General features: G+C 42.9%; 1 protein-coding gene across 1 annotated transcript; it reads left to right on the top strand.

Annotated features, from left to right (window-relative positions):
* Positions 1 to 7,220: 7,220 nt before the first annotated feature.
* Positions 7,221 to 21,871, top strand: LOC139465355 (O-acyltransferase like protein-like). Its single transcript, XM_071247058.1, has 15 exons — positions 7,221 to 8,091; positions 8,383 to 8,570; positions 8,849 to 8,954; positions 10,494 to 10,590; positions 11,464 to 11,831; positions 12,470 to 12,634; positions 13,664 to 13,757; positions 15,652 to 15,750; positions 16,338 to 16,500; positions 17,010 to 17,092; positions 18,415 to 18,546; positions 18,774 to 18,897; positions 20,260 to 20,452; positions 21,204 to 21,346; positions 21,722 to 21,871. Exons 1-15 carry the CDS (start codon positions 7,383 to 7,385, stop codon positions 21,827 to 21,829), a joined length of 2,772 nt encoding a protein of 923 aa, XP_071103159.1. The 5' UTR covers positions 7,221 to 7,382; the 3' UTR covers positions 21,830 to 21,871.
* Positions 21,872 to 22,145: the final 274 nt, after the last annotated feature.

Genomic DNA, 22,145 nt, shown 5'->3' with positions numbered 1-22,145 from the left:
GAAATGGGCTTTAAACATTTTACCCATGTCAGGAATCGAATCCAGGTCTTCGGCGTGACGAGCGAACGCTTTAACCACTAGGCTACCCGACCGCCGCTCTTATTGTAATAAAGAGGTTGGTCGTCTATATATCTTATCCTTACGTATGATTAATCTGCTTTTCCCATTATCTGTGCTGTGCCCCAGATGGTATGGTATGGTATGGTATGGTTTGGTATGAGAACCATATTGTTACCCTGTGTGCGGCCGTCGCTCCTATGGATACATGTAATTGTGTAGTGCATCAAAACATGTACCGTGTATGTAGCTTCATGTACAAGACAGATTTATCATGTGATATTAACGTGAAGAGAAAGTATACATTTGGGTTCAATTCCAGTCATAGCCCATATGTACATTTTGTTGTTTTGAATATCCAAATGGAATACATTGATACTGATATATTGCTCATAATGCGCCGTGTTATCCACAATTCAAGGGCGTTTGGCATCGACAACAACATTCAATTCGTTAACAAATAAATTGCAAGTGAATCCATGGTATTTGATTGGCTAAACAAGAAGTTTTATGTTTAGGTTTCCGTTAACCAAAAAAACAAGCCCCGCCCACTTACGGACAACTGTTTCCTGATTGGCTGATACTTGAGTGATATTATATGTGTGTGTGTGTGTGTGTGTGTGTGTGTGTGTGTGTGTGTGTGTTAAAAGATTCATGGGAAGGAATAATATTAGCTGTTATCTCATAATGATCAAATATTGGATGAAAATGTATATACTTGTTTTAAGATGACGTAAACAGGAACTTACAGGACAAGACCAATTTGTCCCTCAAACCCTATAGCTAGAACCCCATGTCGGGCCGGGGGAAACGTGCATGTAGTACTGAGAGTTTTTTTTATAGAAGGTTGGGGGCGGTCGGGTAGCCTAGTGGTTAAAGCGTTCGCTCGTCACGTCGAAGACCCGGATTCGATTCCCGACATGGGTACGATGTGTGAAGCCCATTTCTGGTGTCCCCCGCTGTGATATTGCTGGAATATTGCTAAAAGCGGCGTAAAACCATACTCACTCATTCACTCACTTATAGAAGGTGGTTCACCGTCGGGACGATGTAATTGACAAAATTTATACGCTGACGCAGTGATATATCAAGTCAAGTACAGGAGAACAAGTACTAGACATGGAGAATATTGCCATCGTTTTTCGGGACAAAATAACCACACTGAATTTTGAAACAAATTATGTAAGCATGGCATATTCAACGTCGCATGTGTGAGTTTCAGCTGGGTTATTGTTTAAACAGAAAAGAAGGCGAAGTGCACAGATAATACCTGGAGTTACTTATATGTACAACTATCATCTCTATTATAACTTCGGGGCGCTCGGGTAGCCTTGTGGTTCGCTCATCACGCCGTAGACCCAGGTTCGATTCCCGACATGGGTACAATGTGTAAAGCCAATTTCTGGTGTCCCCCGCCGTGATATTGCTAAAAGCGGCGTAAAACCAAAATCACACACTCTATTATGACTTCAATGGAAATACAAATAGTCACCATTTTCAAAGAGGACAAAAATATGCATATACGATGTATTAGTGTTGTATATATGGCAGACAATCTGGGACTAGTCATATTTTCTCAACCGCACCCGGTATTTGTCTCTGAAGGTGTAAGCATGTTCACGATGATTGATGACTGTATCAACATATATATGTGTTTGCCTTATCACACGACAAACAACATCAGAAGAAAAAATGACTCACAGTCTTGTCGGTTTCGTATCTTGGATTGCTAGATGAAAGTGTTCATCTGGATTTATGTGTGTGACGCGCCTGTGCAAATAGAACTTTCATTGCACAACATGTTCTTAGTCACGTCCTTAACCCTTGAGTCATATCCCGATCATCTCATAACTCACAAAGTCAATAAGTACGTGAGACCTAGGCAAGTGGGTGAGTGGGTGGTTGAGTGAATGGTTGAGTTTTTCTGCTTCAGTAACCAGGTTTACCGTTACATCACAGGACATATAAACCAGTGATTGATAGCATGAGCAACGGTTTTTGCTTAGGATACCACTTTATAGGGTAATACGTCAAATTGTGTGCATATCTTGAAAAAAGCTTAAGACAATATTGCGTGATGACACGTTTAATTAACAACAGTCCGTTGTCATGTGCCACACAATGTTAAAAACAGCATGTGGCCAATAATCAGGCAGTTCACACGTCAATATGAGAACATCAGTAAGAGCATTGCCGGAAGGATCGGGCGTCGCTAGAGGGCGATCGGCAGCTCTTTCCAAAAGTGTTCGATAGAGTTGAGGCCTGGTGACCGGGCTGGCCACTCCATGCGGACAATGGCCTCCTGCTCTAATAGTTATAGTACATGAGGATGAAGTCCGGTCCCATTGCACCAGCGTCATCCCTGTAGCGCACACCTGTAATCGCGCCCGCTGAAGGACATGGAGATCAGTTCTTCAGCTCTACTGATCCCACTCCGAATGATTGACCCCCCCCCCCCTCCCCCCGCCCCACGGTCATGTTCAATCCTTAAATCTTTCTGATCATATACGCCACATTCTGGCACGACGATATGTGAAGTCCAGACAATATCTCAATTCATCAGTGAAAAGTACTGAAGCGACCCCCAGCCCAATCCAAACGTGTCTACCTGAAATGTCGGGTTAGTGGGAGGCAAATGCATCCCCTCCGTGACCGGAGACGAGCCTTACGGAGACGATTACGCACTGTCTGAGAAGAAACTTTAACGCCACTGGAGTTCCGCTGATCATTCCTGAGCGTGGTGGCAGTCACGAAGTGATGACGTCTTGCTGCAATCAGGGGAAACCTGTCTCCCTGCTGTTTGGTGTAACGCTGTCGACCGCCTGCATGTCGCTGGGTAGCTGATCCAAACGTCTGGTGTTGCTGATCACACTTTGGCTGGCACCAAAGACTTTTGCAACATGACGTTGTGTTGACCAGTTTCAAGCATGCCTATGCATCTGCCTAATTCTTTGACGCTGAGCGGGCATACGCGGATTCAGTTGTTGCAATCCCCAGTAGTCATTCTTGATTGTGACTTTGATTTTGATTTTTTCATCAGCCAGCGTGACAGTAACATGAAAGCCCCCTACTCTTGCCTAAGTGAAGTATTTGTGATCAGATTGCTAATGCGTCGTCTTTTTTTGTTCTTGATTATGAGTCGTTAAAACACGACGTTACTCTGTCACCCCCCACAGCACATCGGACGAGACAGAGGACAGCAGGACAGCAATATCCCAGCATGCACTGTGAGTGAAGACACTGACCTCCACTGATAATAATTGTATTTACTTATACCAGCTTGGGAATCTACTGAACTTTGGCTGATATGGTGACACATATTTGTACACTCCCTCGTCTGTGAAATAGGGTAAGGCTTGGGTCTATCGACACTTCTCGTTCAAGTTTAAATCATGTAAACCCATTTGGTTTAATAAAATTCTGCTTATTTTGTACTGTGTTATCAATGAAGCAGTTACTCAAAATCCTTACAACACGGAGTCTAAGTTGGACGTTCGTCACTAATTGTCATCCCTTAGCATAGTCTACAGTAGCAGTACACGCGGCAATAAGTGAACGAGGCTATCTAGAACACCAGAAGTCTGTGAGGCAGCACTACGCATGGTAATACGTGAACAAGTCAAATATAGGACACCAGAAGTCGGTGGGGTTGCACTACACAGTGTAAGCCCATGACTGGTGTCCCCAGCCTTGATATTGCTGGAATATTGCGAAAGGCTCTTAAAGCTTACTCACTAACCTTTTCACTGGAGCACGTCTTACTCGGATCTGTGTTGTGACTAAGATTTCAGCAAGATTTTCAGATATCAACATCGGTTTCACACATTGTTCCTATTTCATTAGACCAACTCTGAAAATACATGATTTTGATAGACTAACATTTCACTGGACCCGGGGCGTGCGAGCGACTGAACTGCTTACCTGCAAGGCTACATATCTTTCTGTAAAACGATATAACAGTACTTTCATATTCTGTTCATACAATGAAACAAACACTGTGTCAGCGACATCCGTGTATGGATCAGTAAATATGGCCTGTTCAAAATCTACTGCGTCCGTCCGTCCGTCACCTGGGATGGTCAATACGTGTTCGCTGGACAGAAAGAAAATGTTTCGAAATTTAAGAAAAAGGTTTGGCCTGAAACACAGAAATATGCGCATTTTTTTGCATTGACCGAAACTATATTCTGTCTGCTGGTATACATGTGGAAGTATTTCGAAAGCACACTTATAGAAATAATGCGTACACAAAAAAACCCCCAGAAATCTCACACCTTGTGAAACATGGGTCATATATCAAATTAGTGGCGAAATATATTTTTTGTGTATTCAGTTTTCATGCACTGGACCAATGCAAACCAATAAACATTTTAACGTTTACCAACAATGAACTACTGAAGTAGTCATCAACGGGTCAATGAACAATGATGAAAGCCTTCAAACATGTCAAATGTTATGCATTATGTAACTCTATCTTTCTTCAGACGCATCCAAATGTCAAATATTTGATAAACACTCAGTGATCTCATCAGCCAGCTGTGGAGCTTCAACATAACCAAGGCAAAAGCGTCTCCTTACATATTGCAGTATCGTATACTGTCACTTCTCTCCTACATTTCATTTGATGTTCTACTTCATACAATCTGAGAAACAACAACTGAGGCATTGTCCATTTTTCATTTCAATGCTGATATATTTGGTATCAAAAGACACGAGGGTGAGATTTTATTTATCTTCCAACATCATTCTTCTAACTTTTTCAGTTTGTAGACAGTAATAAGCAGTGTCTTAAGTGTAAAAAGTAATGCTTACAGCTTCAGTAGCAGAGCCATTAGTGATGTCATTTGACTGTGACGTCATGGTAACAATGACGTCACAATTGTCTGCAAAGCATTGTGATGCAATTTCATTGCAGCGATATCTACAGTGTTGATCTCACCCAAGCGATATATCCCGTGGGAGCCAGTTTTGGATGATAAAAAGTATGTTTATTACTTGCCCGTGAAGAGATCACCCGTTTAATAAACATACAGCTTTATTACACATTGTGTAATACCAAAACGCGTGCTTATGTACTCTCGGAACACGTTTCACGAAGAAATATTGAAAGCTCTCAACACCCCTTGGCTTATTCAACGACATTGTGTGTGGAGATGATAGATCACTGGGAGGAGCTTATGCACACTCGATGACCCAAGCAACCTTGTTGCTAGGCTGACGCCACATGGCATTGTTTCGCCGATGGATCTTGCAACGAAATTCAACAAATTACGTCATCGGGTATTGTGACGTGATTGTAAACTTTGAGGTGCAAGGCCCCGTTCCACAAGGAGATCGTGCTGTAGCGCAACGACAGTCGTTAGTCTAAGTTAAATAATGTGAGCTGTGATAGCCTTAGCACTACGATAATTTTGTGGGACGAACGCCTGAATTCTAAAGGTGGACCATTGTATGATATTAAATTCATACGTTTCAACTTTTGACGTGTTTGAAGTATTATTCTGTTAACTCAATTGGATTATGCCATGGATCGTGTAGGTGTCAGCCTATTTACACTCAACAGTATAATTCTAAAAACATTATAAATGACAAGTAATAAATAAAATACTAAACTCGCTCTCGTGTAAAACCAATTTTATGAAACTCGTGAATAGTTGTGGTATCTGACTCGCTTTCGCTCGTCAGATACCACAACTATTCACTCGTTTCATAAAATTGGTATTACACGGGAGCTCGTTTAGTATTCTATATTTCTATAATGTACCCCAGCAAATAACATGCAACTTCTAGGGTACGTTGCAAAGCGCCAATCGCTTGTAAGCGATGTACAGCGATTCGCCTCACAACAGTGCGCTAACTTTCAGCCGCTTGAAAGCGAAACAATCGCTGGCTGAGGTCGCTTCGTTGTCAAACCAAAATGGCGGCTGACTTTGACAGCGGAAGAAGAAATTCTTGACGAGGATCAACGAGGTAATGAGCAAAGGCAGCTAACACACCATCATCCTCAGTCTGCTCCACATTTTCAAAGTAGTCATAAATTTCATCAGCTCGTCATCGAGCCTCTTCTATTATGATCTTCATAACGTCAAGGCAATCAAGCGGTAGTTGCGCCGCCATTTTGGAAGAGTGCGCAAGCGCTTCCAACTGTTGCAGACCCCGGGATGAGCGATTAATTTGCTTTCTCTTAGCGATTCGTGGCTTGCAACTCTTGTATTCCTGGTAAACTGTACCCGTGCTACTTTCTCTTTCTCCTGAACAGGTTTGCTTTTCCGTTTGCAGAAAAGAATGCTGTGCTTCTAATTTAACACTCGAAAGACAAACTGAATACAATGCACTGAATTCTTATTCCCATATCAAAACAGCTTCATTAAAACTGATAATGTGGTGGCAGTTAAAAACAAACCTATCTCCAATCTGATGACATTGTTTATCAATACACTGAAAAAAACCGCCTTTGACATGGAGAGAAGGGTTTGTTTTTTCATGTATATATATTTTGGTATAAAAACTAATATGTTTGAACAATGTGGCCATCTCCAAATAAACAAATAAGCAGTAACTTTATTAGATTAGACACAGCTTAGGATGGTACACAATGAGAATTGCACTGTTTCAGTTTAACAGTTAAAACAGAACACGTAATCCAAGAAAAATAAGCAGTTAACGTTAGTTGTCTCCCCTCCACATAGCCTGTGGCTAGAATAACAACTTTAACTCGAAATAGAAGGTAGCCCTAAATGTGAAGAGTTTTTAAATGGTTTTGTGTCATGGAGCAATGGATACATAATAACACATTGCATTAATAATGATGCCCAAAGCAATAACCTTTTAGTTGGTGCTAAAGAAAGAAAAGGTGAGTGAATTGGAGTTAGCCCACTTTTTATTCTGACCCCTTCAGTTGATTTTTTAAATTTTATAACCGACTAAAGAAGTTTGGTCTCATCTTAGTCCTCGTCTTTACTCTACCTTGATGACAAAGTACTGAAGTAAACAGACACGCTCACTATATCCACTTCAACGCTTGGAGCAAGAGGAACGCTTCCCGGGATTCGGTCACCGCGAGAACCTGACTAATTGCTATATGTAGCAGCAGTTGATACCTTTAAGATACAAACAGAGACAGGGCTTATCCACTCCACACCGTCGTGTCCTCCAGGCGACAGGATACACCTTCAGGGGCGGCGTATACAGTAAGCAATGGTACCCGCTCTTTAAAACCACATGTGCTCATAGCTAAAACGAGGGGAAATTACTATAATTGTATTGTCGTCATCCCTTGTCATACATATATAATTTGGAACCTTACAATTAGACTCAACTGCACAATGAAATACAGCACGGTGTTTGTGTTCCTTTGTGTCTTACTACATAGGACGTGTTGTTCAGACTCTGTTTCCCCAAAGAACACAGCCGGGAACCATACTAGAGCTGGAACGACAGCTTCTCCGAAACTAGGAACCTCTGGATCAAGTAGACATATTTCTTCAAAAAATGCACCGAATACCACCCCAACAATCAAAGCAGCCTCTTCCAAATCTACCACTGATGCTACGGTAGTCATTGCATCCGGAACCTCTCTTTCTGGCGGCGTGTTGCCTACGAGCAACGTCGAGGCGACGACATTAGATGCAGTCACGTCATCTTTGAGTAATGCCAACTCCAGCAACACTGTTCCAAGACAAGACCTTTCCCTCTCCATGTTGGTCAACATGTTCCTCTCCGCCGCCAACACCACTCCCTCTACCAACACAACATCCCCGACGTTCTCACTTCCGCTCTCACTCATGGCCATGCAGAATAAACTTCCAGGAGGGATGGGGAACTCCCTCTTGCCGCTTCTCATGGGGGGTGGGGATGTCAATCTGGAGTCTATCGCAGGTCTCTTTGAGAGCCTTGGTCCTCAACTGCCGTCCATCTTGAAGGGGCTTATACAGTCAAACACAAGCGGACTGGGAGCGGACGAGCGGACATGCTCTGAAGATGTGGATACTTTCCTGGTCGATCTCTTACAGGGGAAGCCGTGGGCTCTAAGCAGTGAGTACAAATACTTGAACACATGTGAATATTTTACTTATCCATACATTTTCCCTTCCCTATCACTTATTTTGTGTATCAATTACATTCGGAATATATCACGTGACGATCATGGTTAGAATTGGTTTTCAGCAAGCTATGCCTGTAAGAGGCGACTGAAGGGGTCGGTTTGGCTCGCTGACGTGGTTAATGCAGACCTTCTTCATATACCTGTAGTGAGTGAGGCGTTAAATAACAAATACACAAACACACATTCGGACTCTTCATGCTAAGATAGGTTGTACTTTGTAGTGTTGGATGCGTCCGGAAAACCAGGCACCTCCATCATGGAAGGGGCAACGACCTTTTTCGGCAACTTTGACGAATGTCTTGACGGACCCAGGAAGGTGGACCCAACCTCGGGTAGAGAAGTAAAGGGGGACACCTGCGTCGTCTCCATTAGTCCACCTCCACAGCTGATAGGCATGGTGGCAGGAACGGTATGTATAACCCTGTAGAGGTTCTTGAACATACAAGGAACGCCAGAGAACAACCAGTCTCAACAAATTCCATTAGGCGTAAAAGGCAACATAGCAGTGAAAATAATATGAATGGATCACTGAAAATCTGTGATGACACCAGGTGTTCGCTAAAAGGGTAAGTGTGTCACCTTATAATGTGTAAATATGACTATTCAGTGTTTTTCTATCCCGATTATTAATACTGTAATTAATACTTATTAATACTAACTCACAGTCATGTTACTATGTCTGTACAGGGTGGCAACGTGTTCTCCGCGATGGCAAATAACATAATGATCAACTGGCATCTGTGTGTCCCTGATACGTGCGGCAGTAACAGTGTCAAGACTGGTATACAGAGATGTGAGTAGATGGGCATAGTGTTATCAGTGGAATGTTTGTAGCTGAGTGTCCCTGATACGTGCCGCAGTAACAGTGTCAAGACTGGTATACAGAGATGTGAGTAGATGGTCATAGTGTTATCAGTGGAATGTTTGCAGCTGAGTGTGGTCACTGGTGTTTGTTGTGAGAATGGGGTCAGGGGCCTATACACAGTACTAGGAACTCCTAGTACAGATTAGCTACTTGAGCAATAGATTTGAATCACTGTCACCCTTAAAATATGGTCACAGATATTTTATTTCTTGCCCTTGTCCTGCATTTATCTTGCCAACATTGCAATGATAATCTTTAATAATTATAATTTAATATTTATTTATACAGTGCACATAAACCACAGTTACTGAAATCGATCAAACACTTTACTGTAATGTTATCATTGTGTATCCAATTTACGGATATGACCTGAAGTTGGTAAGTTTCCAGATTGCTGAACGTTCAATGGTGATTCCCACTGATTAACAGAGACATAGTCCTAGCCCAACAACCATGGTGAATCACATTGATTAACAGAGGCATAGTCGTAGTGTTATCGCCAGGTGACAGGGAGATTTTATGGGTATCCTGAGGCTTAATTTGATCATCAGTGATACTTTGATCATAAGAGGCCAAACCAATAACGGGTCATATTTTAGTACCAGTTTGCGATGTTTGCTTCCTGGCATGCCCTCAAACACTGGAGTTCTGCCGAGTATTGGTACTTGGTATATCCGCCCTTTAGCTGAAACCTTTTGTCTAATCACAGCGGGCCCTATTTCACGGGTGACAATCTATTCAAACCAAATCATAGAAGGAAGAGAATATATGGATGTCAACTTCTTTATGATGAGGAACACAACGTTTCGGCCCCTGCTATGTCCATTCTTACACCTATCAGTTCTAATTACCCCCCACCCCCATTTGCCCAGTGTCCATTACCAATTACTTATCTATGATTACTTAAGTGTTGGCTTCCATTGTCTATTGCTATTCACCTATCAGCGCCAATCATCTGTTGGCTTCCTTTATTAGCTTCTACCCTTTGTTATTTCCCACCTTTTGTTATCTTATTAATTTTGATGTCCTTACATGTACATATATATGCTCTCTGCCTCATGGCATTCATTCACCTGATGAAGGAGCAAGCATATACTCCGAAACGTTGTGTTCCTCATAATAAAGAAGTTGACATCAATATATTCTCTTCCTTATGTGAGTAACTTCTAAATGCCTTTCAAAGACCTCATATTCATAGACATTATTCTCTTGTAATATTACCAGACGTTGCATTGTCAACATGTGTGCTAAATGTGACATCGACAACCTTCATGTATGTTGTCATATGCGTAGTCGGAAATGCAGCATTTGGATGATTTACTGTGAAAGGTTTATGTAGGTCCCTTTGGGCTATTATTATGGAAATGATGAAATTCTAAAGTTTCTTGTCTTATGTTTTAACTGTATACGTATGTCTGTCCTGTATACTGCCAATCCTATTATGCCGTGGACTTGTTGATGTTCTAGGGTTATCACAGGTCAACATGACTGTAAAGGGTGTGGTGTGCCATGCGGAGATCAAGTCTGGCCCCGTCGGTGATGACAGTGCCGCAGTAGGAGCTATGTAAGTGCAATACGGCGAATCTGTCTAAACCGGACTCTTAGTAATCAGGAAGAATTTAGGGATCATAAAGATTTTTGAGGATATTTTTATGAAATTGTGTGCTCAGTCTTCAGAACATATCCCCCCAAATATTCCCCTTTTTGTTCAGAGGAGATCTTTTCGATATACGGAATGGTAATAATTGTCACTACAGAGGCCATTGTCAGAACCATGGATTTCTGTGTTCTTTCCGTACAGTAAAATTATATTTCAAATGTCTATTTCTGCACATGGAAAACCTAGTATGGAGATGGAGACATTATCTGTGAAGTAAAAGATTCAGACCATTTCCATTATAAAAATAGATAAGAAAACTGTATGTGAATTTTTTGGGACAACTTTCTGAATAAGTGCACAGTTGAAATGTGTACAATAAATACAACATTATAAGCGAAGTAACATCGGCAAGCGCGATTTCCGCTATGATATCATGAGAAAATTAAATATCACAAAGTAATGCAAACTATTTGCAATACTGATATTTCTTGACAACTGCAATGTAGGCGTCCTTGCGGCGTTCTGGAAATGTTTTGACTCGTGTGGCTTCTGTTGACAGATCTCATTTCGTATCTGTTTGAATAAGTGAAGGAGTTGGGTTTTACGGCGCTTGAACAGTATTTAAAGTGAGGAAAAGTGGGGTTCAAAATTAGCGTTCACGATTATTGATCTGCATAACGACATGTACTTGTCCGGACAATATAACAAGGAGTGGTCGGCTTTGAGTCAGTATAATGTGTCTGAGTGGGGCATCCGTGTGAAACTGCGCAGCGTATCTCAGGTAAATGGTTACCACTGAACATTACATACAAATAATACGATTTCACTAATTTACAGCACTCTGACGGCCATCTTGGGCTGTCTGGTCCTCGTGGGGTCAGCTCTAGACATGAACATCCGGGCTTCCAAAGGTCGTCGTGATCAGGTTCCTGTGTCCCCCCGACTGGATTCAGTTCAACTCTCTAAGATCAGCACACAGCTTCAGTCTCACGACGTGGGGGTGCCAGAAACGTCAAAGGGTAATGGGGCAGTAGATGAACGTAAGCTGATGGACGAGTCACGACCCAACGTGGAGACTGTTGGAATAGACAACCCTGCTGGTCCGAAAGTACAGGAGACGAATGGTGGACACTTTGTATATCCTAACGGCGGACAGCAGCTCCGATCAGCGGACAAACAACATGACAACAAATATAAGCCCATGTGTAGGTTATGCATCAATATTGTAAATCTCCCTACAAGTAATTTCAATTATGAAGACCGGTCTATAATAAAATTTTATCAATATTGTTTCGAGGTGATTTCGAAAAGTAAGCCCTCTGAACTCGATTGGCGCAGAACTAATCAGAAAATTTCAAATGTACAATGAATATGGCACTTCAATGAGTCATTTAAGTGGCAGCAGCATCAAGTAAGAGGCCCTGTATCTAATGTTAGTACACTGTCGAATACAATGAAACAGGTCTGTCTTTGTTTTCGAATCCAGAATAGTGATGGAAGCTCTCGTGAATTTGACCTTTCCAAATAGGTACTATCTAAACCGCACTTGGGATTTAGATTAGAAACAAATCAGGTCCAGAAACGTTTCGAGCGATGAAATCTACACTGTTCATGTAAACAACAGGGCAGATAACTCTAAATTCTAGTACAGGACTATTCTGACAGTCTCCACTGACTGCTGTCGACTGCTGCTCAAATGTCGTTACGACAGATCTTGACATATATTTTACCAGTTCAATTATTTGCTGTCACTGACAATTACAAAACATATAGTTACATCATTTTCTACGGCCACTTAAAACATGTCAGACCTGGATGCTTCTCAAAGATTCCTTCTTTTCAGTATGGCAGCGTGTCCTGTTGTGTTTCTCTGCCGTCAGCAATGGGGAGAAGATCCTCAGCGTCAAACGCTCACCTGGATCTCTCACCTGTCTAAACGGCATCCGGGTCCTCAGCATGGGCTGGGTCATTCTGGGTCACACGTTCCTCACTCTCCTGTCTAACGCGGGTAGGTCGCCATTGTGTGTCCAAAAATCAAGTATACCGATTTACAATAGTTGGTCTCAGGCAAAAATCCAATATACTTTTGAAACCCATGTGAGCTTGCCGCGCAGATTTGCCTCCCTTAGCTGTCAGAAAAATCCGCATTCGTGACCAACTCGTGTTATTCCGGGACAAGCCGAATAGCGACTCGTGCCCTTGTCATGGCCATTTTTGCGACTGTGTTCCGTCTTAGCGCAAACGGGCATACCTAAAACAATTGTCAACTCGTTGCGTAATGGTTCATATATATTTCCACATATATTATATATGTTTCAGATACAATTTAAAGCACATCTGGACATGTGGAATTATACAGTATGATTGAACACATTTAACTGTGTCTTGGGTATATTTTTAGATGCAAGACATATATAAAATTAAAAATTATTTCTGAGGGATTCTTTGACGAAGAACTTCAATTCATACACTCATTCTGATTGGTTTGTCGTATTTTCGCACATTATATTTATCGATAGGGGACGTGTCTTCTTGCAAGTTACGGAAAGGAGCGAGTGGTGACGAATGGAAAATTCGGTGACATGTTGAATTTCTGGTCAAAGTGGTGGAAAATCCCTATAGGCTTACCATACACATACACCGCTATCTGGATGAGTAACTACTTTCCTAATGTCCTATTTTTTTAAGTATTCTTCAACGAACTTTTATTTTGATATAAAAAAACATAATTTGTAAACAGCTGATATGAATTGCACGTTAAGTACACATTTTAACGAAGTATATTTTATACAAAAAATATTCAACGCGGTATGGCACGAGGTAGACGATTCTGCGCATGTCCGACTGATCACATGACACTTCCCACCATGCAACGGTAAAAGCCCAGATAGTACTTCAAAGTACAACGACTTGTGTCAGCTATTTACGTTAGACACGGTTGCTAGGATACATTGCAAGTTAGACGTCTTCTTATAAAAACAAATCTCCGAAGTAAGACTTTATGGAAAACAAGGTGGTGTTGTATTATGTTTTGCAGAGAACACACAAACATTCGGCAGACTAACACAGAGCTTCAGTTTCCAAATTATCACGAACGCAACTCTGTCAGTCGACTCGTTCTTCCTGCTCAGGTAAGGTCACAGTAAATGGCACATACATTGTGTTCAGATTCATATTTTCCTACAATTAGCTGAACCATGTTTTGTGTTTCATAACCCAGGAGGGACATTATTTTCACGATGAAAGACAAGCAAACAGCGTTAAAATAAATCCAAGCGAAACATCGCAACAGCGCGACATTTTGAAGAATTGTCGCACTTTGAATAATATATTTTGTTAACCCTAAGGACGACAATGCGACAATCAAAATATCAAAAGATCACGATAAACATTTGTCACGTCGCTTTTCGCCACATCTAAATGTGTAATGTGTTAAATGTGCGACATAGGCACATATTGATAACGACGCATTGTCGCCCATTTTCCATTTGTGGGTCGCATGTGTAGTAAGTGAATTAAATCAGCACATTGTTCAGACATGGTTACTCCTTTTTTGAGCTCCAATGATTCTAAAACCAAAATACCAATGGCAATGCGTTAAACCCAACTCTCTCACTCAAACTGATGAACTCGCTGTGCAGAGTAGCGTCCCCTACTAGGATCGCTGGTTCGAATCTCTGACTCGTCCTGATCATATTCCCAGGTTTGTCAGCACCATACCGATTCTTGTGCCAAAGTGGTTAAGTCTAAGACAAGCATTACCTCGGGCTTTCCTACCACGCCGCGATATAACCTAAATACTGCTTATAACAATACTCACTCACTCATGATATCCCCATTACCGATAAGACAATTTGAGATCTTGTTAATTTAAGAACATACTTCACAGTAATGTTTTTTGGTCTCTATATACTTAATGCATGAACCTTAAGATAACCGACTTTTCAATGCACATTTGTAAATGTTGTAACTAAGTGAGTGAGTGAGTGAGTGAGTGAGTTGGGTTTAACGCCTTTAGAGGGTGTTCCAGTTTTATCACGGCGTTTTAGGAATAAAAGCCCGTAGTGATGCAGGTCTCAGACGTTAAACACTTCGGTGAAACCCACGAGCACGGGTATGATGCTGACAAACCTAGAAACATAATCGGGATGAATAGGGATCCGAATCCCCCATCACAGGTTTCTGACGTGAACTCCAAGCGTTGTCAAAGTGTAATCAAAGTGTACTCATTGTGTACTCGAAGCGTACTCCAAATGTATTCACTGAGTACTGGAAGCGTACTTAAAGTGTCCTCATCGTATACTCAAAGTTTACTGACAATGTGCTCACAGTGAACTCGACGTGTACTGAGTACATTCACAGGGTTCTCACAGTGCCAGCGTGTGTGTGCGTGTGTGTGCGTGCGTGCGTGCGTGCGTGCGTGTTGTGTGTGTGTGTGTGTGTGTGTGTGTGTGTGTGTGTGTGTGTGTGTGTGTGTGTGTGTGTGTGTGTGTGTGTGTGTGTGTGTGTGTGTGTGTGTGTGTTTGTGTGTGATTGGTCCATAGGAGAGGCATAGAAGGGACATAACTTGTAACAGCCACTGGTGGCGCTACATTCGAGCCCAGGAATTCCTGCCTAGTTCGGCAAGGGTGGAAACTGGACTTTTATAGTCAGTGAACTCGATGGCCTCGGGGAGATGATTTTATAGTGCCCACTGAGATACAAAGCCGCAGTTTAACACGAGTACCCCACTCAGACACAGTATACTGACTCCGAGCCGACCAGTCCTTGTTTTAGCCCCTCAATGCCGAGCGCCAGACAGGGTAACAACAAATACCATCTTTTAACGTCTTTTGGTAAGGCGCTGCCGGGGATCGAATCCCGGATCACTAGACCACAGAGGCGGTGCAATTTCAATGAAGGGGTTTATGATTAGATAAAGCTTCTTACATTAAAGACAAAGTGTAAAACAGGTGAAAATCACTGTGACTCAACCGAAATCCACAACAAAACACGATCTCCAAAATTAATGTTTTATGTTTCCAGTGGCCTGTTGGTGACGTACTTGTTCCTGAAGGAGACGGAGAAGGCTGGAGGTCTGAAGGTGAAGCACATGATCCTGTACTACGTCCACCGCTACTTGAGGTCAGTCAGCTCTCAGCTGCTGGTGTTATGTTTGTAAAACAGTCTTTTGTATTATAAGCACTAAAATATCCCGTACATGGTACCATATCTGTCAATTGTACCTCTAACAGGTTACTAAATTATTACCTTTCAAAGTTATTTGTACAACTCCAATTATGATGTTGTACACATGGGGCAATCCGCGCATGAACTGTTGTGCTGACACGGCCCTCTCATTGTAGGTGATGTGAAATGGGGTTTAAAGTCGCGTCCAAGATTATTGCACTTACATAGCGACCTGCATGCACGTGTGTGTGTGTGTGTGTGTGTGTGCGCGTGCGTGCGTGCGTGCGTGCGTGCGCGTGCGTGTGTTTGTGCTTGTAGTGATTTATAGTGGTGGCTCACTGAGATACTATGCCGCAGTTTTAACATGATTACCGAACTCAGACACAGTATACTGACTCCGAGCCGACCAGTCCTTATTTTAGCCCCTCAATGCCGAGCGCCAGACAGGGAAACAACAACCTCTCATTGTAACACAGACATATGTGTACGGAACATTTGGATAGGTTTTACCCATGTCTATAAGATATTTTTATTCTTGTCAGACTGACTCCCGTTTACGCCTACGTGATATTCATCAACACGTTCCTGGTGGTGTATTTGACTGACGGTCCGACTTGGGTGGGACCGTCCGACACCCAGTTTTGTGTTGACAACTGGTGGACAAATCTACTCTACATCAATAATGTATACAGAGACGAAAAACAGGTAAAAACAAAATAGAAAGGAAATAAATTGTTAAACAGTATTTTAAAAAGTGAATAGTAGATAATTCGGTAGGAAAAAAATAAACACTAACCAAACAAGTAAGCAACAGTTACAATTTAACACATATTTCCCATTTACACTATAACTGTGACGGGCCTCGAAAAATGGGTCTATGCCCATGTGACATTGTACCCCGTCGTTGTAGGTAGGTGTTGGGATGCGATTAACCACTTGTTTTTCCTCTGTTATATAAGTGAGTGAGTGAGCGAGTTTGGTTTTACGCCGCTTTTAGCAATACTCCAGCAATATCATGGCGGGAACATCAGAAATAGGCTTCACACATTGTACCCATGTCGGGAATCGAACCCGACTGTTCGGCGTGACGAGCGAACGCTTTAACCACTAGGCTACCCGACCGCCCCTGTTCTATACACACCCTATGACATACATTGCCTATTTTGCCGCTGCTTCAGAGAAAATGGATTAACTCACATACTCCTTTCTTTCAGTGTTTAGGCTGGGGGTGGTACCTGGCGAACGACATGCAGTTCTACGTGGTAGCACCAATGGCACTGATCCCGTTAGCTTTAAGGTAGGGAGTCACTGTTCCGTATGTTTTGTGTTATATTATATGTCTGTACAGTTCTCGAAACATGCCACGTTTATCCAATGATGACGGATGTGTGTTATTGGTACAGCCATGTCCCACTTCTAAACTGCCTGGCAAAGAAACTACACACTTTTAACTCTTATCAAGAAAAGATAAACAACACCGCTTTGGGGAATAGGTCAATATTTAATTGGCAATCAATTGTTTATGTGTTAAACAATGTAAAAAGACTGGGGAAGTCTGAGCATCATGAGTGAGTAAGTGAGTAAGTTGGGTTTAACGCCGCTTTTTTAACAGTATTCCAGTCATATCACGGGAGGAAAAGCCCGTAGTGATGCAGGTCTCACTTCGGTAAAACCCACGAGCACGGGTACGGTGCCTTACAAACCTAGAAACATAATCGGGGCGAACCGGGATTCGAACCCACAATCATAGGTTTCTGGCGTGCCTAAGGGACGCAACTCTGCACAGCGAATCGCGGCGCCTTAGACGGCTGGGCCACCCGTGCCCCCTGAGCATCATGGGTAAGGCGCAGTGCCCTCGCGATAGCAGAAGCACGTGCGGATCGTGACCTTAGCAGCGGATCGGCTGCGTTGTGCTTACCGAGTTAAACCTAAATAAAGCTTTACTCATTATTTACCACAAAAATATTACATTATCAGAACGTTACTAGGCTGAAAACAGTCGCCGACACATTGCAAACTAAAGTCCCAAAGACTACAGTATGATACCTGTATCAAATACATCACCATCGAATAACCATTTCTTGTTTGATTTCGACATCAAACATGGTTGTATACTTTCTGTGCCCGTCAGTTTGTTATTCCTAGTTTATTAAAGTCCTAAGTGAGTGGGTGGGTGAGTTTGGGTCAGCGCCGCTTGGGACAGGTCCACAGTTACATCACCGCCCGTGCCCTTTTAAACGGAGGACGGATCACCTATGACAGGTAGGCCGCGAGGAAACACAGTGTTTAAAGCGCTGCTCGTGACGTCGAGGGCGGTCGGGTAGCCTAGTGGTTAAAGCGTTCGCTCGTCACGCCGAAGACCCGGGTTCGATTACCGACATGGGTACAATGTGTGAAGCCCATTTCTGGTGTCCCCCGCCGTGATATTGCTGGAATATTGCTAAAAGCGACGTAAAACCGTATTCACTCACTAACGCACTCGTGACGCCGAACACCTGCGATCTATTCCCCAAAAGGGTACAATGTGTCAAACCAAGTGTGTGTGACCCAGGCTGTACTCTGACTGGAATATTGCATGAATCGAGTCGGCGTAAACCATTAGTCATTCAATCTTTTCAGCTTCAGCTTGAAGAATCGCACTACTCGCAAGATCCTCAAGGTGGATGGGTTATGTGTGATTCTTGGCTTTCTCCTCACCAGCATCGTCTCCACCGCCTACATCACCCACTCCATCGACGGTGATCTATTCCAGTACGTAGCCTTCTCGAGCATCTCACCCATTGATGTCATAATAGTTCATAGACAAGCCAATATACCATAAGGAGTTCTTTACAATGATATCTGATAAGCAGTAAGTGAGTGTACGTAATCCACACACTCGAGTACAGAGTAAATGTTTAACTTGGAACCGAGTGACAGCTTGCTGATGCTTACTGGACAAGGATAGTCTCCAATCCTCTGTTATTATTTGGTTTCAGTAATGGATTTGAGTTCTTCGACAAGGTGTATGTAAAACCTTGGTGCAGGATTGGACCATTCGCCATAGGGATGGCGCTAGGCTACATCCTTCAGAGGAAGAAATCGGAGCTCAAGATGTCTCCAGTAAAGGCGACCAACTGATATTTTGGGTGCTGGGGTGGGGTCGGGGTGTGGTGAGATGTGGTGGGGGGTTGGTAGATGTGTGTGTGTGTGTGTGTGTGTGTTTGTTTGTGTGCGTGTGTGTGTGCGTGCGTGCGTGCGTGCGTGCGTGCGTGTGTGTGTGTGTGTGTGTGTGTGTGTGTGTGTGTGTGTGTGTGTGTGTGTGTGTGTGTGTGTGAATATGTGTGTGTATGCGTATGTGAGTGTCTGTCTGTCTGTGTGTGCGTCCGTGCGTGTGTTGGGGTTGGTGGTGTTCTTGTTCATCTGTTTCCGAAAGTGCTAGAATATTATTTGACCCAAGGAATCTGCCTCAAACAAAAATCCAATGCAATGCAATAGTATCTCCGTGGGCTAACGCTATAAAATCGGCATACACCCGGACCAGCACCAGAAGCCACACACGCACGTCGCTGTGGAAGTGCAATAATTTTGAAGGCGATGTTAAACCCCATTCACCCCAAAAATATCATTAGGCTTTTCTCTTTTGAAGGAGCATATCCTGATTAAAGGAATATTTGGAATATTAGGTTCGTAACGGAAGTAGCCTGGTAAATCACTTGAAATAGGTTAAATTACCAGTTTCTGGTATCCAGTCACAGAGATACCCTAAGGATCTCAAAAATGTATTTGGAACCTGGGGAAATGTTTCGCGCACACTTTGGCAAGTTTAAGTGTACACGCATTGACTGTTTGGTGACTCTTTGTCCCATTCCCCTCCCTGCAACCCCCCCCCCCCCCCCCCCCCCCCCCCGGACCTTTATTGGGGTGTATTGAGAATGTTGCCCGTGGTTTGCTCCTACTGCAAATTGTATACTGTTTGGGGCTTACGATATTACTCTTGAAGTTAAAGGGGTTACTGAATTAAAAATCACCGAATTTTGTTCACAACCTCCAATAGCTATGTCATTATTTTGGTGATTTTGATATATCTTAGTCATACTGTCGAATGAACATTCGCAAGATATTTCCATATATCTACAACACATGGTATGGTTTCCAAAAGGGGTAGGGACGGTCGGGTAGCCTCGTGGTTAAAGCGTTCGCTCGTCACGCCGAAGACCCGGGTTCGATTCTCGCCATGGGTACAATGTGTGAAGCCAATTTTCTGGTGTCCCCCGCCGTGATATTGCTGGAATATTGCTAAAAGCGGCATAAAACCATACTCACTCACTCAGTCACGTGACCAGCCCATAATGCCTTATTGTCGGAAATTACGTTTGAAACCGGTTTGGACGTGCCGAGAATATGAAGAATAAGACTTTCTGTAGAGATATTTGTTACACGCAAGCATCTGTAACCCAACTAATGGTGTTGTTTCAATTCCAGTTCCTGCAAGTTGTGGGGTGGCTCCTGGCGCTGGTGGCGGCCGGGGCCTGTACACTGGACACCTATGATAACTATGGTGAGGGGAGACCCGGATGGGGGAATGATGCCAGGACGGCTCACGAGACGCTGTATAGACCCGTGTGGGGGCTGGTCTTGGCGTGGGTCATCTTCATGTGCTGCAAGGGCAAAGCAGGTGCGTGTGTATCGTTGATACAGTCCTAGTTTGTTGTCTGTGGTTGTATACAGACGCGACACAAGCCGTTCCTAAATCGTATAAGAAATCTCTGCTAAAAGCAACAGAGGCCATTAAACGATTCCGATTGTATCATAAGCATGATGTTGCCAGATGTTCGCGTAAAGGTGAGCGTATCATGCCCCACCGGCCGCATATGTTGCAAACACATGCAAAGGTAAGGCAAGCGTTCTGAAAATCCAAAATAGGGAATTGCATGGGACATCATTTTCGTTACTGATGCGTCAAATGTAGAAATGTCTTCCACGTATTTAACGTTTTGAAAGATTTACTTAGGCCTTAAATGTTTGGAGCAAGCGTCGTATGAAGTTCTTTGAAATCTTCGTAGCATAAGCATGCAAGATTGTATTTAAAAAAGTGTGAAATGTAGACTACAAAGGCTGCAGATAGTGGAATAGTGTCCGACATGAAGGGAAAATTGGCTGAGGACAACCACTTGAAGGACTTTGATTAGTTTGGTATTGAGGTAAGCGATGTTTAAGTCAAAGTGGATTACATAGGATTTGTAGGAAAACTGTGTTGTATTCAAAATGTGATAAGTGATCTCAAATGACAAATGGGTCCGTAATCAACATTTTTGTCAAGCATTTGTGTTATTGTAGTTGCAGTTGATTTCTCATAGGTATTACATAGTGTATACACCCAACTATTTCTTTTACACATTTTCACTTTAAACTTCCTCCTTCCCCAGGCATAGTGGACTGGATGTTGTCCTGGGACTGGTGGCAGCCTCTCTCTCGACTCACATACGGGGCCTACCTTATACACCTCATGTTAATCACGACGGAGTCTGCTACCATGCGGTCACTCTTCTTTTATTCATCAGGATATATTGTAAGTTATATGTTATTATTATGTTTTATATCATAGTGAGTGAGTTTGATTTTACGCCGCTTTTAGCAATATTCCAGTAATATCACGGCGGGGGACACCAGAACTGGGCTTCACACATTGTACCCATGTCGGGAATCGAACCCGGGTCTTCGGCGTGACTAGCGAACGCTTGATCCACTAGGCTACCCGACCGCCCCCCTACATAGAACAGATGATGTAAAAGTGACTAAGGTAGAGGCGGATCAAGGGACGCAAAATACACAAATTGATAAAACTGTAATTGTATCCTACCATGTCACCAAGAACGTCGAGCTCACACACATCATGATCTTTGAAACTACGACTAAGAGACGACAGAAATGTTATGTATTCCAGGTGTACCGCTTCTTCGGCTACGTGTGCATGTCGTTCATCTTCTCCTTCCTGTTGGCCATCCTGGTGGAGGCGCCCATGCTGCAGCTGGAGAAGCTGGTCCTGTCCTGAGTCACAGCAGCTTGCATCATGACCAGGGCCAACTTGCACAAAGCGATCTTAGCCTTAAGATGATCGTAACTCCCATGCTTTAACATAGGCTTACAATTGTCGTAGTGCTTGCTTTGTGCAAGTGGGCCCAGGCTCATTAAAATCCACAAAGCGATCGTAGCGCAACGACAGTCGTAAGTTTATGTTAAAGTATGGAAGGTACGATCACTTTAGCGCTACGGTAGCTTTGTGGAACGGACCCCATTTATTTACTCCGATATGATACATGTCTAGATCTGAGGACACTTCCATATAAGGTTGAATCAGGTGAACCCTA

This window comes from Haliotis cracherodii, unplaced genomic scaffold (assembly GCF_022045235.1).
Source record: "Haliotis cracherodii isolate W230 unplaced genomic scaffold, xgHalCrac1.p SCAF_18, whole genome shotgun sequence".
NCBI classification, from domain to species: domain Eukaryota; kingdom Metazoa; phylum Mollusca; class Gastropoda; order Lepetellida; family Haliotidae; genus Haliotis; species Haliotis cracherodii.
The sequence above is the reverse complement of the archived record's forward strand: the minus strand, read 5'-3'. Positions and strand labels throughout refer to the sequence as shown.